Source organism: Saccostrea cucullata, unplaced genomic scaffold (genome assembly GCF_032062105.1).
Source record: "Saccostrea cucullata isolate Sc308-1 unplaced genomic scaffold, CSIRO_AGI_Scuc_v1 ctg175, whole genome shotgun sequence".
In the NCBI taxonomy this organism is placed as follows: Eukaryota; Metazoa; Mollusca; class Bivalvia; order Ostreida; family Ostreidae; genus Saccostrea; species Saccostrea cuccullata.
Window position 1 is genome coordinate 441,391 of NW_026934326.1, and position 14,271 is coordinate 455,661.

The window sequence follows — 14,271 nt, forward strand, 5'->3', positions numbered from 1 at the left end:
CATTTACTTTCCTTACCTTTAATGCTCGATACTTTGAGATTTAACTAAAACACGAATTGAGGATTTTTGAGATTAGTTTGAAGGACAATTTCTTATCCATGCAGCGGACCATGTCACTATGATATGTCGATCATCTCTTCTTAGTCCATAACTTTTTTAATGATCCAATAAATAGCCCTAGCTGTAGCATTTATTCCTATCTAGAGTTTCCAGTGTCAGGTAACATTAATGTCTCTTGCAAAAAAATTGTTATTGTAAGACATTATCTTTTGAGAAGTTTCGTACACAACTTAACCTATGGCGCTCTCTAGACGAATTTAACTTTAGTACAGAAAAATTACAAGTGCATTAGTGTTTGACATTAGCATACACCCCACTTTGTGCACGTTCAAACTGAATGGAATGTTCCACTTAGGTCGTTCCGCGTGACTGGGGGAGTGAATTTGGCGCTACCTATTAATAGAATGGGATACCCCATTAGTCTGCAAGATAAGTGTTTGCCCAGTCTGTGAAACTGATTAGTTTGCGAAAAATGGCGGCAGGGAGAGCGTATCTCCTGGTTGTGCCGATTTTATTATTTTATCAAAAAATTACAAAAGGGGAAGTTTTAACCCCTCCCTACTTTAACCTCGCCCAGGAAAGGAGGATATATGCCAGTTCAACGTGTGGGGAGGAGGGACAGGAGTTGTACTGTCGTCTGACAGGGGCCAGCTCAGAAAATGGGTTCGCTGACCCTTACAGGGAAATAATCCAGGGACAGTATTGTGACGTGTGTGACCCCAGCATCCGCGAGCATCGCCACCCCCCGGAGTATGCTATCGACGGGACGGAGCGATGGTGGCAGAGCCCGCCTCTGTCCCGGGGGATGGAATATAACCAAGTCAACCTCACTATCGACCTAGGACAGGTAATAAGCCTTTGTACATTATGCAACGTATTTATTTTTTTATTAATTATTTTTTTTTATTTTTTAAAAATGCTGAATTAGGTCAAGTTTTAGTGAACAAGTGCATGGATGTAAAAGTCTTTGATAACATCGCTTCAGGCGCTGTAGCGATCTGGCAGCTCTGCTAAATCTGTTACCTTGACAACCAGAGATAAGGTGGTTTTGGCAGAAGCCGTGTTATCAGTGGGATAGATTAGTATGTATACAAGCTCTCGGCTAATACTGACAAGAGTGACTCTATATGAGCCTTGTATAACCACTCATTACTGACAATTGTACTCAGGTTCACCTAGTCTCACCACAAACTCAAAGTGTGAAATGAACACCTCTCAGTCCTAAATGTCACACCGTGGGGGTCTCACTTGAGTTAATGTAATTAACACTGACCCCACACATTATCCCACTGTAAAATGGGTTTATGATTTGTTTTCCTTTGATGTGTGATTATCTATTCATTGATTGAAATATAAATAAAATCTTACATAAGAAGTCCTTGTTTGAGAATTAAATGGCCCTCAAGTCTGAAGTATGTGTTTGTTTAACTTTGTGAAATGTCACAGTATGTTTAAAGGGATTACACGGTAGTCCATTGTTCAAATAGATGGAATTTTATGTGGCATCTTACATTACAACCTACATGTACAATGAACTAGAAAATGAAGAGAATTCTTCAGATTTACGGCATATTATGACATTATATTTTTGATAAAATGCTTCATTAAATGAATTGTTATAATGATACTCTTAAAAAAATGCCAATTAACCTACAAGCATCTGCTGATACAACCTTCTTTAAAAATTGTTAGGTATAGTTGTATCAAAATTCTATTTAATGTTTATAAGAATTGTTTTCCAGACATTTATATAAAATTATATAGAGGGATTAATGAAAGTCATTTCCACTTTGAAAATAACCACTTGTCAATTTCAAGGCCTAGCTGTGAGGAATACAATCTACAACATTTGTTATCTGAGCAGAGAGTTGCTCCCAAAGCCTAGCTGTTCTTAATAATTTGAAATAATGCAAACTACTTTATCCTTATTGCAAGGTTCTGCATAATGCACACTATGAATTTGATGCAACACTTGAATATATACATAATAAATATGTAAGGAGATATTGTAACTATTAATATAGGCAAAGGCAGAGAAAATAGGCAAGTCTGTATGATCAACATAATTGTATTCATTACTTGTGAATGTTCAAAATTAAAAAGCACTGTATTCCTACAATTATATGAGTTTTAACGGGTCCAGTTTTAACTGTTATCATGATTATTGCAGATTGTATCAAGATTTGAGTTTGACATAATCTGTACATATTTTCAGGAATTCCATGTTGCCTATGTGTTCATTAAGATGGCTAACTCCCCCCGCCCGGGGGTGTGGGCTCTGGAGAGGTCTACAGACTTTGGCCAGTCCTGGCGAGCCTGGCAGTATTTTGCGGACACACCCAGTGACTGTATGAAGTTTTTCGGAGTACCTGCTGACCAAGAAATCTATTCTGATGATGCTGTCATCTGCTCCACGGAATTCTCCAAGATCGTTCCTCTGGAAAATGGAGAGGTAACTGCTGAGGGAGTTTTATTTTTGCTTATTTAAAAAGATATTGTTTGGAATAAGGTTCACAAGTTGTTATCAAGCCAAAATCCCTTATCTGGCCACTTCAGACAAATGATTTTGATAATATTACAATGGTAGAGGGCTATACACAGTGTAATAGGCTTTGCTTGCTGCCCAATCCTATTCACTTTTTGTGAAAAAAATGATGTATAAAAAAAATCAAATATAAGAATGTGGGAGGATGATTGGGGGGGGGGGGTGTTCACGGTTATTCAAGCTCAGTAAAAAGCCCCGATAAAACTTCCTATTTTCACACAATAAATGCTACAGCTTGTCCTACAAACTTTCACAGCTGTGTTCACAGTGTGTGGAAAATGTATGATTAAGTCGAGACTTATTTTCCTTGAGAAGTGTGGTAAATAGAGAGGGGCCTTGTGTTATGATAAGTAAGAAATGCCAGAGATTATACAGAACAGCTGTGTGTCAGATTCATTCGTGTAAAACATTCCAGCCACTTCTTCAACATCTTGTACTACACAATGCCCTGGTTGTGTGTGTCAGTCAGCTGAATGGGGACGCTGTACCCCTGGTCACCTGGTGCAGTAGTTACAGACCAGTTAACTGACCGGGGTCTGTGTGTCACTGAGACCAGTCTACATATACAGCTTAATTATTAACCACACATCATGACCTTCCAGTGTGAGCTACTTATGTCTGAATCAGTGAAGGGTACGCGTCTTAAATATCACCCTTCTGTGTATCACCTCCCTAACAATGCAGTAGAATTTAAATACTTTCCTAAATAGCTGGGAGGAATTTGACATTAAAGCTCCAATGAAGTTGAGGACAAAGCATTGATTGATAAATAAGGATCCTTTAACAGTTAAAGCGGTAGACTTGATTATAGTCTCTGTACTGTATATGTAACTGAGTCGTAAGCCATTTTGTGTGATTGGGAGATAAGGCAGAAGTGCTTGATCCCAACTTGATCCCAATTGAAGATCCCCAGATAAAGAATTTAATTTTCCCATTTATCATCTGTGTTAACTACAGGGATATAGTCAATTACATCTCCAAATAATAAATTACAATTTAGTTTTACCTTCAATTAAATTCCAATCAATGAAATAATGATTCTTATTCATAAGTGTAATTCATTTAATGGCAGTTACTTTATATTTTATGTAGATACATGTAATTTCTTTAAATTACAAATTACTTTTCTCTATCATTAATATGACCCCCCAAATATGTTTCAATTTATTAGGGTCCATTTATTATGCAAATTGAGATATTTACACTTTCTGAGGCTGTGTTTGTACTTTTATGTAAATGACAAGTTTGTATTATCAGCAGGGTTCGACACTAACATTTTTAGGCTTTGGTCCAGCCAGACTAGTGCTTCTTTACTTTTACTAGTCCGCGGGCAATTTTATTAGTCCGTCAAAAATAAAAATAAATAGAATTAATGTTGCAATGTACTTTTTATACATTTTTGAAATTAAAACAAAGCATTTACATGAAATGTTTTATACCAAGAATTCGTTGATATCGCGCAATCAGGAACTACGATCGTATTCCCAATCTCATTCGTTTTTCTCTATACATGATTACACATCATCTAAACATCCGACATCTCTATTTATGTGTCATACTAAATCATGATCACTAAAATGTTTAATTTCATACCAGTGAGACCTAATATTAAGCGCTGAATTGACTCAAATTACCTAGCTTCCCGCCAAGAAGCTAGAAAGCTAAAAAATATTGCCATAATTGGTTTTTCCAGTGAAAGTTGTCAAAAAATTTGAACATCGGTAAATTCTTTTTTTTTCCCAAGAAAACTTTATTAGTCTGTTCGTACTAATTAGCTACAATTTTTATTAGTCCGAATGAAAATGTATTAGTCTGAGACTAATGGACTAACGTTAATGTCGAACCCTGATGAGGGCCTTAAAAATCTTTCAGTACCTGGAACTATTACCTAGCTGAAATCAGGGTTGTACGACCCAAATATCAGAGGGAAAAAGATCAATAACATTCACCATCAAAATCACTTCTATTTTAGAGAAAGTACCACATGTTTCTGTTCATCTTTTTGAAAACTCTGATTTATTCACCACAAACAAAATACTCCTGGTACTGCTTTTTCAGTAATGTATTATACATTTTATACAAAGTGATAATACAGGTACATGTACAATTCAGACAGAAAATAAATTAAACAAATGACAAAGTTGTAAATATATCAAGAAGGACAGAGAAGCATCATTAATTTTAACATCGAGCATATAATTTTTTCTCTTAGGATTTTTTAATTTTAAGTTGACATTAACTTAATCATGTTAATGTACTTCATCCTACTTAAGTAAATTTTTTATATAAACATAAATAATATTAAATATAAATAATAAAATGTCTTTCTTTTATGTATCATGTATAAAATCAGGTATCTCATGAGTCTCTATGCTTAAAGTGATTATTTGAACTATTGAGCTGATTTAAGTTAAATGTTACTTTTAAGTTATCATGGTTATAAAGCAGACAAATTTTTGTTGAATTTAACATGGTTCAGAATTGGTTCTCACATGTTTACATGTTGTGTAATGTAGTATTTGAGCACATTCTAGCTTAGGGAGGGTGTGTGATAAGAGGGGGAGTTGGAGACTACCGGTTTGGTAATCCTCTTACAGAGAGGTGTTAGTACTGATAAGACTTTAATGTACGTATCTACTGTGATTTAGTAGTCTGTCTGCAGCTGCTCATGATGTAATAATCTCTGATTAAAAAAATAGATTCTTTTGATATAATCATTCATTCTCAGAAAAAAAATGTATGGTTGAAAAAACATTAGTTGAAGAAGTTTATTTCTTTCTGAAAGCTGGTTAGAATGTGCATATCAATTTCTGCTACAATTGATTCACTATATTATATATATATATCCTCAATGTTTTTAAAAAAGCACCAGATTTAGCAGTCAATGCTACACTGGTTTCTTATCCATTGTACTATCTATGTTATAGACTGCATTTCATTTCAAGAATTTTTTGAAATTTTTTATTTCCGACATTTTAAAATTTACATCTCCAACATTTTTCAGGTAGTATGATTTTTTGCAAAATTCCAGAAATGAAATGCTGTGCTGCAGCCTGCGATGAAATCATGTTTAAGGGGGCCGACTATAGTTTTATTGTGTGAAAACTACAATAGCGAAACTCTTCATTTTTATACCATTTATAACTTACATTAACTTCAGTGTACATGCAAAGTTTGGGGGAAATCTACCGTCCAGGTATTTTTGAGGGGCCCTCTCAAAATACAGGTACATTTACTATAGGATTATATAGGAAAATGCCAATTTTTAGCACTTTAAAGCAAATTATACGAATACTACAATAGACATTTTGTTCAATCTATAATATTTGATGGGTAATACTATATTATACCATATATGTAAGAAACACAAAATTCTACCTTCTTGTTATCAGAGGGGGCATCTCAAAATGCAAAAAAATAGCAAATTTTACTATTTTTATAGAGTATTACAAAATATGACGTACACAATGGATTCCCATGAAAACATAATAAAAATATTGGAGATATTCTCAAATTTCTTTGTTTTAAATTTCAAGAGCGTATGTTTATTACTTTTTCTTTAATAATATTTTTATTACCCCTTTCTTTAAGAGCTACAGATAATCATAACCTCAAAAACACACTGCAACGACGTCAACATACTTATCAATTGCAAAATCGGTTTAAAAAATCAGTTATATCAAATTGTAACTACATTTTTATACCTATCGTTTCTTAATTTTGTTTGATTTTAATAATTAAGCGAAAAAAGTTGCATTAAAACAGTAAATATGCTTCATTTTACTATGATGCGCGAAATATTGCGCAATGGAAACTGTAGTCGGCCCCCTTAATTACTATCACAGTGTCAGATTTGGAATAATAATGAATTTTGTCCATCAGCTTTGAAAAAGGATGAGTTACAAGCTTTGAAAAAGAGTTGTACATGTACTTCATCATATCTATGGCAAGCCAAGATTTTCAATCTCCAACAAAAACTAAGATTCATTTCCTTAAATATTTACCCTAAGGAGTATACAGCAAGGGATCTTTAACCTATGTGTTCTTTCAGAAAACATTTTTCTGAGACCACAATTTTAAGTTCAACCTGTCTTAAAACAGGGACAGTGTTGCTGAGGAGCCAGTATATTCTTGTTATGATTCGTAATTATACAACAATAGGCTTACGCACATAGAAAAATATAAGCTATGTGGTAAACCTGTGTTTTATTTGTCTACAGATTGTGGTGTCCCTTATAAACAACCGCCCTAATGCCCAGAACTTCACCTACGCCAACCAGCTACAACAATGGACGAAAGCGACCAACGTCCGACTCAAGCTGCTGAGGACTAAGACATTACTGGGGCATTTAATGGCTGTAGCTAGACAGGACCCCACCGTCACTCGCAGGGTAATAAACCATACAAAATTCTGTACTTGTCAAAGTCCATGGAAAAATTTACTTAAGAGATTGAAGACTTTATCAATACATGTTTTACAGAAATAAGATACACTGAAATGCAGGAAAATGTGAGTGAGGCTTTCTGTTTTTTTTTCAGTATTTCTACAGCATAAAGGATATTTCCATCGGGGGTAGATGTGTGTGTAATGGCCATGCCAACACGTGTGATAGGAGTGACTCCAGCAACCCTAACCTACTGGTGTGTGCCTGCCAGCACAATACGTGCGGAAACCAGTGCGACTCCTGCTGCCCTGGGTTTGTACAGAAGAAATGGAAACCTGCCCGGGCTGACAAAATCTTCATGTGTGAACGTAAGACATTTCATACCTTTCATGAGTAGCAATAACACAATAGTTTCTGAAATAATGCTTAAATTGTGAAAAATTTAAATTGTTTTGAATTGTTGTCATTTTTGTTGTCCAGGTTGCCAGTGTTACGGCCATTCTACGGAGTGTGTGTACGACGAGGAAGTAGATCGCCTCGGTCTTAGTGTTGACACGTACGGTAACTACGAGGGAGGCGGAGTCTGTCAGAACTGTCAGGTCAGCGGACATTTCCATTGCTTGTTATTTTTGTTAATAACCATTCATTAAATTTTTTTAAATGTTAATTTACCATATTCTATTGAATATGAAATCTTAATGAAAGATTTTGAAGTTATTTGAAAAAAACTCAACTTTTGTTGTATTTAAGGCAACATGTTAGTTTGAATTCTGTTTACAGACCAAGTTGTGAAATTAATAAAAACAGCTCTATTGAAAAAGAATTAGATGAGTCAAAATGTTGGTTTGATGATCTGATCTTTTATTTACAGCATAATACATACGGTGTGAACTGTGATAAATGTGTAGCTGGCTACTACAGACCTTATGGTGTGGCAAAGAATGACACTAATGCTTGTAGACGTAAGTGTTAAGACAAATGTCATAATGCTTTCATACATCAGTGGTTGTTAGTAGATGTGTAATGATGACCTCTTTCACCTTTAACCTTCAGCCTGTCAATGTGACCTGAATGTGTCCACTGGTGAGTGTGAGGAGGGGTCAGGGCGATGTCTTTGTCGAGTGGAGTACACCGGCCTCAATTGTGACAGGTTAGTGACGACATTTCAATTACTGTGCTGTCAGTATGTAAAATAAATCGGCATGTTAAAGGAGAGATAAGCTGAAGTTGAATAATTAACCATTGAATAAAATTGACATCTGTCACACAGGTATATTTGTCTTTACATAAGAACAAAATAATTCAAAGGAAGTAAGCTTTTAGGATTATGCTTAACATGTATGTTTTAGTACAAGGTAAACATACTTACTTGTATACTTTAATCTAGATGTGCCCCTGGGTATGAGGGCTACCCCACTTGTGTCCCCTGTCAGTGTCACATGAACGGTACAGAGGGCGCTGTCTGCTCCGTGGATGGCCTCCCTTGTCCTTGTAAGGAGAATTATGCTGGAAACCGCTGTGACATGTGTGCCTCTGGATACTACAACTTCCCAGAATGCACTCGTAAGTTTACTTCCTGTCATTATCCAAGATTGATAGACTAGTTACTAATCTGAATTTTTTAACTGATGAGAACATTGACTCTCAGCTGACTTTGAGTACATTTTCCTCCATTTTTAGCCTGTCAGTGTGATACGACCAATGGAGGCTCCATTGACAATAACTGTGATGTGGAGACTGGGCAATGTACCTGTCAATCTAACTTCGCCGGCAAGGAGTGCAACCAGTGTGCCCATGGCTACTACAATTACCCAGCATGCACTGGTAAAGATCATAAAGTTTTATGATGACATTGATTTATTTTTTATTGAGAATTTTCTTTGTCATAAACATTTAAACATGTAAGTAAGAAATTGTTAGATGCATTGGAGTATAGGTTTGTCTGACTATACATGTATATCTGCTGCATTGAGGTTTCTGTGTATTTGTAGTGTGTGACTGTGACCCCTCGGGAACCTCTGAGGAGATCTGTGATAAAGAGACCGGTCAATGTTTGTGTAAGGAGAGCTTCCAGTACCCTCGCTGTGATCGCTGTGCCCCCGGATATTACAACTACCCCACTTGTCAAGGTCAGTCTTATTACAAGGTCAAATGTTGTTTAAAGTGAAGTTAAATAATGTGATAATTGATGTTTTGTGAATCTAGCTGTTGATTTTATTTTGATACCATTCATATTAATTATAATCACAAAAAAGTAAAGTAAGATTTAGAAAATCCAGGTGGAATGTAAAACAAAGCTACTATGTAGACAGTGTCACTGCTTTGTTTACATATCTGACCTATTTATATCGTAGAGTGTCAGTGTGCTGAGCCGGGCTCTATAGAGAAAGTGTGTCGTGCTGATGGACAGTGTCCGTGTCGCGCCAACTTTGGAGGACGGACGTGCAGCCGGTGTCACCCTGGCTTCTTCAGATACCCCGACTGTTCACGTATGTATCTGATATCAATTTAATAGAGCATGAAGCTGTACTTAGATGAAATTAATTTCAAGTTTTGATTTATTGTATTTTAATTCCAAAGTACTTATTTGGTTAATGTTTTTTTCCAGCCTGTAACTGTGACCGTTATGGTTCATTTGGTGAGACTTGTGAACAGCTGACTGGTCAGTGTGAGTGTCGGGCCACATTTGACGGTTTGAGCTGCAGCAAGTGTAAGGAGGGCTTCTACAATTACCCCATGTGTGAAGGTAAAAAAAAATGTTATTGTTTTAAGAAGATACTTGTAACATTATGGGTATCTTCATATACGTTTTATGGTGAGCATGTGGCTTTATACAAAGGTTAAGATCTCATGAAGGTATAATTGATTTTGTTCACTACGGATCCAGATGCAATGTTTTGTTTTTGCAGAGTGTAACTGTAATCCTGCGGGGGCTAAGCAGATCCCTGGGTACCCCCTGGGAGGGTGTGGAGAGGTCATCAAAGGTCAGCTGTGTGAGTGTAAGGAACGCGTGATGGGGAGGATATGTGACCAGTGTATGCCGGGATATTACAACCTGGACAGAAACAATCCTCTGGGATGTGATGGTAAGATTATTACATAGAAACAACCCTCTAGGATGTGATGGTAACATATTTTGTTTTCAGCATTTTTTTGCATGGAAGAACTTTGTCTATGTTATCTCCCATTTATAATGCTCCTGTTATGCTCTGGTTACAGTGGCAGGTCTAAACATGTGTCTATTATCTCCCATTTATAATGCTCCTGTTATGCTCTGGTTACAGTGGCAGGTCTAAACATGTGTCTATTATCTCCCATTTATAATGCTCCTGTTATGCTCTGGTTACAGTGGCAGGTCTTAACGTGTGTCTGTTATCTCCCATTTATAATGCTCCTGTTATGCTCTGGTTACAGTGGCAGGTCTAAACATGTGTCTATTATCTCCCATTTATAATGCTCCTGTTATGCTCTGGTTACAGTGGCAGGTCTAAACATGTGTCTATTATCTCCCATTTATAATGCTCCTGTTATGCTCTGGTTACAGTGGCAGGTCTAAACATGTGTCTGTTATCTCCCATTTATAATGCTCCTGTTATGCTCTGGTTACAGTGGCAGTTAATATGTGTCTGTTATCTCCCATTTACGCTATGTTCATCAATTTGTAGGAAGTAGAAAGTAAAAATAAGCTTGGTAATTAAAAATCTGCCCATATAAGCAGCGTTAATGCTCCTGTTATGCTCTGGTTACAGTGGCAGTTAATATGTGTCTGTTATCTCCCATTTATAATGCTCCTGTTATGCTCTGGTTACAGTGGCAGTTAATATGTGTCTGTTATCTCCCATTTATAATGCTCCTGTTATGCTCTGGTTACAGTGGCAGGTCTAAACATGTGTCTGTTATCTCCTGATATGCTCTGGGTACAGTGACAGGTCTACATATGTCTCTATTATCCCCCTTTATAATGCTCCTGATATGCTCTGGATACAGTGGCAGTTAATATGTGTCTGTCATTTCTCTACAGAATGCTCCTGTTATGCTCCGGGTACAGTGGCAGGTCTACATATGTCTCTATTATCCCCCTTTATAATGCTCCTGATATGCTCTGGATACAGTGGCAGTTAATATGTGTCTGTCATTTCTCTACAGAATGCTCCTGTTATGCTCCGGGTACAGTGGCAGGTCTAAACATGTGTTTCATCGGTGACTCAGTGGTTACAGAGAATGGCTATTAATACTACAGAATGCTCCTGTTATGCTCCGGGTACAGTGGCAGGTCTAAACATGTGTCACTCAGGTACTGGTCAGTGTACCTGTAAACTGGACGTGGTTGGACGACGATGTGACACGTGTGCCAGTGGATTCTTTGGACTGTCAGACGCCAATCCATTTGGCTGCACAGGTAGGCAAACTTAGCAAAATTATTAGTCTCCTTCCCCAGTCATTAATGCCCATTTGTAAGAAAGCTGAATTTATTACTTTAATTTTGTAAATGAATTGTATCATTAAATATTTTAGAGTGTGACTGTGACAGTGGTGGATCCATCAATTTGAGGTGTGAGCAGAGAACAGGACAGTGTCCTTGTAAACCACGAGTCGGGGGACGCAGATGTGACATGTAAGTCTAGGCTGTCTAGGCTTTGAGAAGTATCCTTATCAAGTAGAAACATTTGGCAATTACTACTTTGCAAAGTTTAGCATATACATTCAAATGTAAAGTTTGCATAATTTCTATGGAGCAGAGTTATGAGGTAGTTGGCATTTTTGGTCCTATTTTATTCAGACCTGAGAAGAACCACTTTTACCCCACCCTCCAGCAGTTTAAGTATGAGATCGAGGATGGAATGACTCCTGAGGGTTCCAGAATCAGATATGGTTTTGATGAGACTTATTTCCCAAACTTCTCCTGGAGAGGATACGCAATTCTCACAGCTATCCAGGTCAGTACAAGATTTACACACGTAATATACATGTAGGTAGATAAAAAAGCATTGTTTCTTTTGTCAGTAGATATAAAACTTAATATGAGTCAACACAAGGAGATTGGATGCAGACTCAGAATAATTTTATCATCAAAATATAGAAAGAAGCATGGATTCTTTAACTCAGAATGTATTGTAGAAGTTATGCTTAATTTGTGATAAAAACACTTCAGTTGTACTATCTTTCTTAGCCTGAAGTGGAAATGGACATTCAAATAAAGAAGCCGAGTTTGTACCGCCTGATCCTCCGCTACGTGAACGTTAACGACAAGGTGCTGCGTGGACAGGTGATGTTAAAACCCCAGAACCCGACGGACGTGACTCAGAACAGCGAGGTCTTCTTCCAGGTGGCCACAGATCCGATGTTTGTCACGGTGGGGAGTGGGCGGGACTACGAGTTTGTCCTCAATCCCGGTCGCTGGAAAGTATCCATCAGTTCTCCCGACATCCTGCTCCTGGTAAGTTGGCTATCGTGTCTGTCAGATGGGTAATTATGTTTATGGAATAAGGTTGTACATTCTTTTTACTGAGAGGCTACATTTACAGGAAAGGCAGGTCAAATTTTAAATAAATCTGTGTTGTAACTGATCTAGAAATGATATGGGATATGTAAAGTAAATTTTTGTTAATACTATAATACTTTATATTTTGATCTCATTGTTTATAGGACTACATGGTGCTGGTACCAGATGCGTACTATGAAGCCACAGTTTTACAAGAGAAAGTGACCCGCCCCTGTAGTATCCCCGGGGATCAGGGACCGTAAGTTTCAGATTGATTCAAAACTTATACATGTGTATTTTTATACACAAAAAAGTGAAATAGGTCTTTAAAAAAGAAAAATGTCATCATCACATGTAATGAGACCGAAGAAAAGTTATATTTTCCTTTGACTTCAGTTTCAGGTGCTCTGAATTGTTGTTTTATCAAAATAGCATGTGTACACAAGTATGAAATATTTGAAGATGTTTTGGACTAACATGGCTTATTTTCTGAGATTGTATAAACTAATATGACTCACTACTGTTTACAGGTGTGTAGTGTATGATTACCCTAACCTAGAGAAGTTCCCGAGTGTGATTGGAGGTAATGGATTTGTGATAGATCGTAATGGCAGTCGCTTCCCTACTCAGGTTTTCCCCAACCAGATCATTCTGGACGAGTTAGGAATCCCCACCCTGGCCCAGCTCGACAACACTCAGGTAAAAACAACACAGTATCCAACGAGGCATTTGATTTTATCACTGAAACTTCAAAATGACAGAAAGTCATGCTATCCAAACTTGAGGAATCATAGAAGACCTATTTATTGCTCAAGTTTATATGACAGTACATGATTAAACAGCATTTTACATTGAAAATTCCTGTTTTTACAGAGGGAGTTGAACCTGAACCTGACCGTGCCCCGCCCTGGGGATTACGTGCTCGTGTTTAATTACTTTGCCCTGTCCAACAGAACACAGGAGTTAGACGTTATTGCTAATGTTGATGGAACGACCACCACTGGAACTGTTCTCTTGTACAGCTGTAAATACAGGTAAAACGAATTATAACACTGTCCATTAAAAACAGCTGATAATGCTACCTACATTGTATTTCCATGAGAGTTCTTTGTTTATTAGGAATTAAGCTGTTGAACATTCACTAATTTAAATTTTTTTTTGTTACAGTGTGCTGTGTAGACAGGTGATGAAGAATATTGATGACATGCCCTCAGTTATAAGTGTTAATGACGTCGTACAAATCCAGGTCACCGGCGATGAAAACATTGATGTCGCCATTGTAAGTTTTATATTGTACTTTAGGTTCTTCTTTGATTTTTATGAATTTAACCATGAGAAATATCTTTCTGTGACTTTTGTGAACAAGTGACACATACATGTATTTCCTCTCTCTTTGTATGATTTTATGTTTTATAACCTCATGTGATGATTGTTCCTCTGCCTGTAGGGTTCTGTGGTTGCCATTCCTTATGATGAGTGGTCGCTAGGATACATCCGACCCAGCATCATCTGTATCCGCATTAATGGAATGTAAGTATACAGGCAACTTGTCTATATCCACAGTACATACCTATATTCTTATACACTGTACATGTATATAGAAAACTGAACTTAAGGTTCATAAACCCTCTGCTCACTCATATAAAATTTTTCTTTAGCTTTTATGATTTTCCAAGGGAAATGTATATGCTGAATAAAATACAAACATTTATAGCATGGCTTGCGGGGCAAAATTTGACAAAAAAGGCACTTCAACTTGAGAAATTTATAAGGGAATAATAGACATTTGTGTCATTAAG

The 14,271-nt window shown here is 36.9% G+C and overlaps 1 protein-coding gene across 1 annotated transcript in view; it reads left to right on the top strand.

Moving 5' to 3' along the window:
• The first annotated feature begins 345 nt into the window (after positions 1-345).
• Positions 346-14,271, top strand: part of LOC134240515 (laminin subunit alpha-like) — a 34,912-nt gene continuing 20,986 nt past the window's right edge. The window contains exons 1-22 of the mRNA XM_062722616.1: positions 346-907; positions 2,276-2,512; positions 6,826-6,996; positions 7,145-7,358; positions 7,471-7,589; positions 7,862-7,952; positions 8,044-8,140; positions 8,378-8,553; positions 8,671-8,814; positions 8,982-9,119; positions 9,345-9,479; positions 9,599-9,736; positions 9,900-10,076; positions 11,231-11,389; positions 11,506-11,605; positions 11,771-11,927; positions 12,161-12,427; positions 12,637-12,731; positions 13,003-13,171; positions 13,346-13,506; positions 13,640-13,751; positions 13,920-14,002. Of these exons, the coding sequence (XP_062578600.1) occupies positions 533-907; positions 2,276-2,512; positions 6,826-6,996; positions 7,145-7,358; positions 7,471-7,589; positions 7,862-7,952; positions 8,044-8,140; positions 8,378-8,553; positions 8,671-8,814; positions 8,982-9,119; positions 9,345-9,479; positions 9,599-9,736; positions 9,900-10,076; positions 11,231-11,389; positions 11,506-11,605; positions 11,771-11,927; positions 12,161-12,427; positions 12,637-12,731; positions 13,003-13,171; positions 13,346-13,506; positions 13,640-13,751; positions 13,920-14,002 (3,515 nt within the window). The 5' untranslated portion in view covers positions 346-532. The remainder of the gene's footprint in view (positions 908-2,275; positions 2,513-6,825; positions 6,997-7,144; positions 7,359-7,470; positions 7,590-7,861; positions 7,953-8,043; positions 8,141-8,377; positions 8,554-8,670; positions 8,815-8,981; positions 9,120-9,344; positions 9,480-9,598; positions 9,737-9,899; positions 10,077-11,230; positions 11,390-11,505; positions 11,606-11,770; positions 11,928-12,160; positions 12,428-12,636; positions 12,732-13,002; positions 13,172-13,345; positions 13,507-13,639; positions 13,752-13,919; positions 14,003-14,271) is intronic.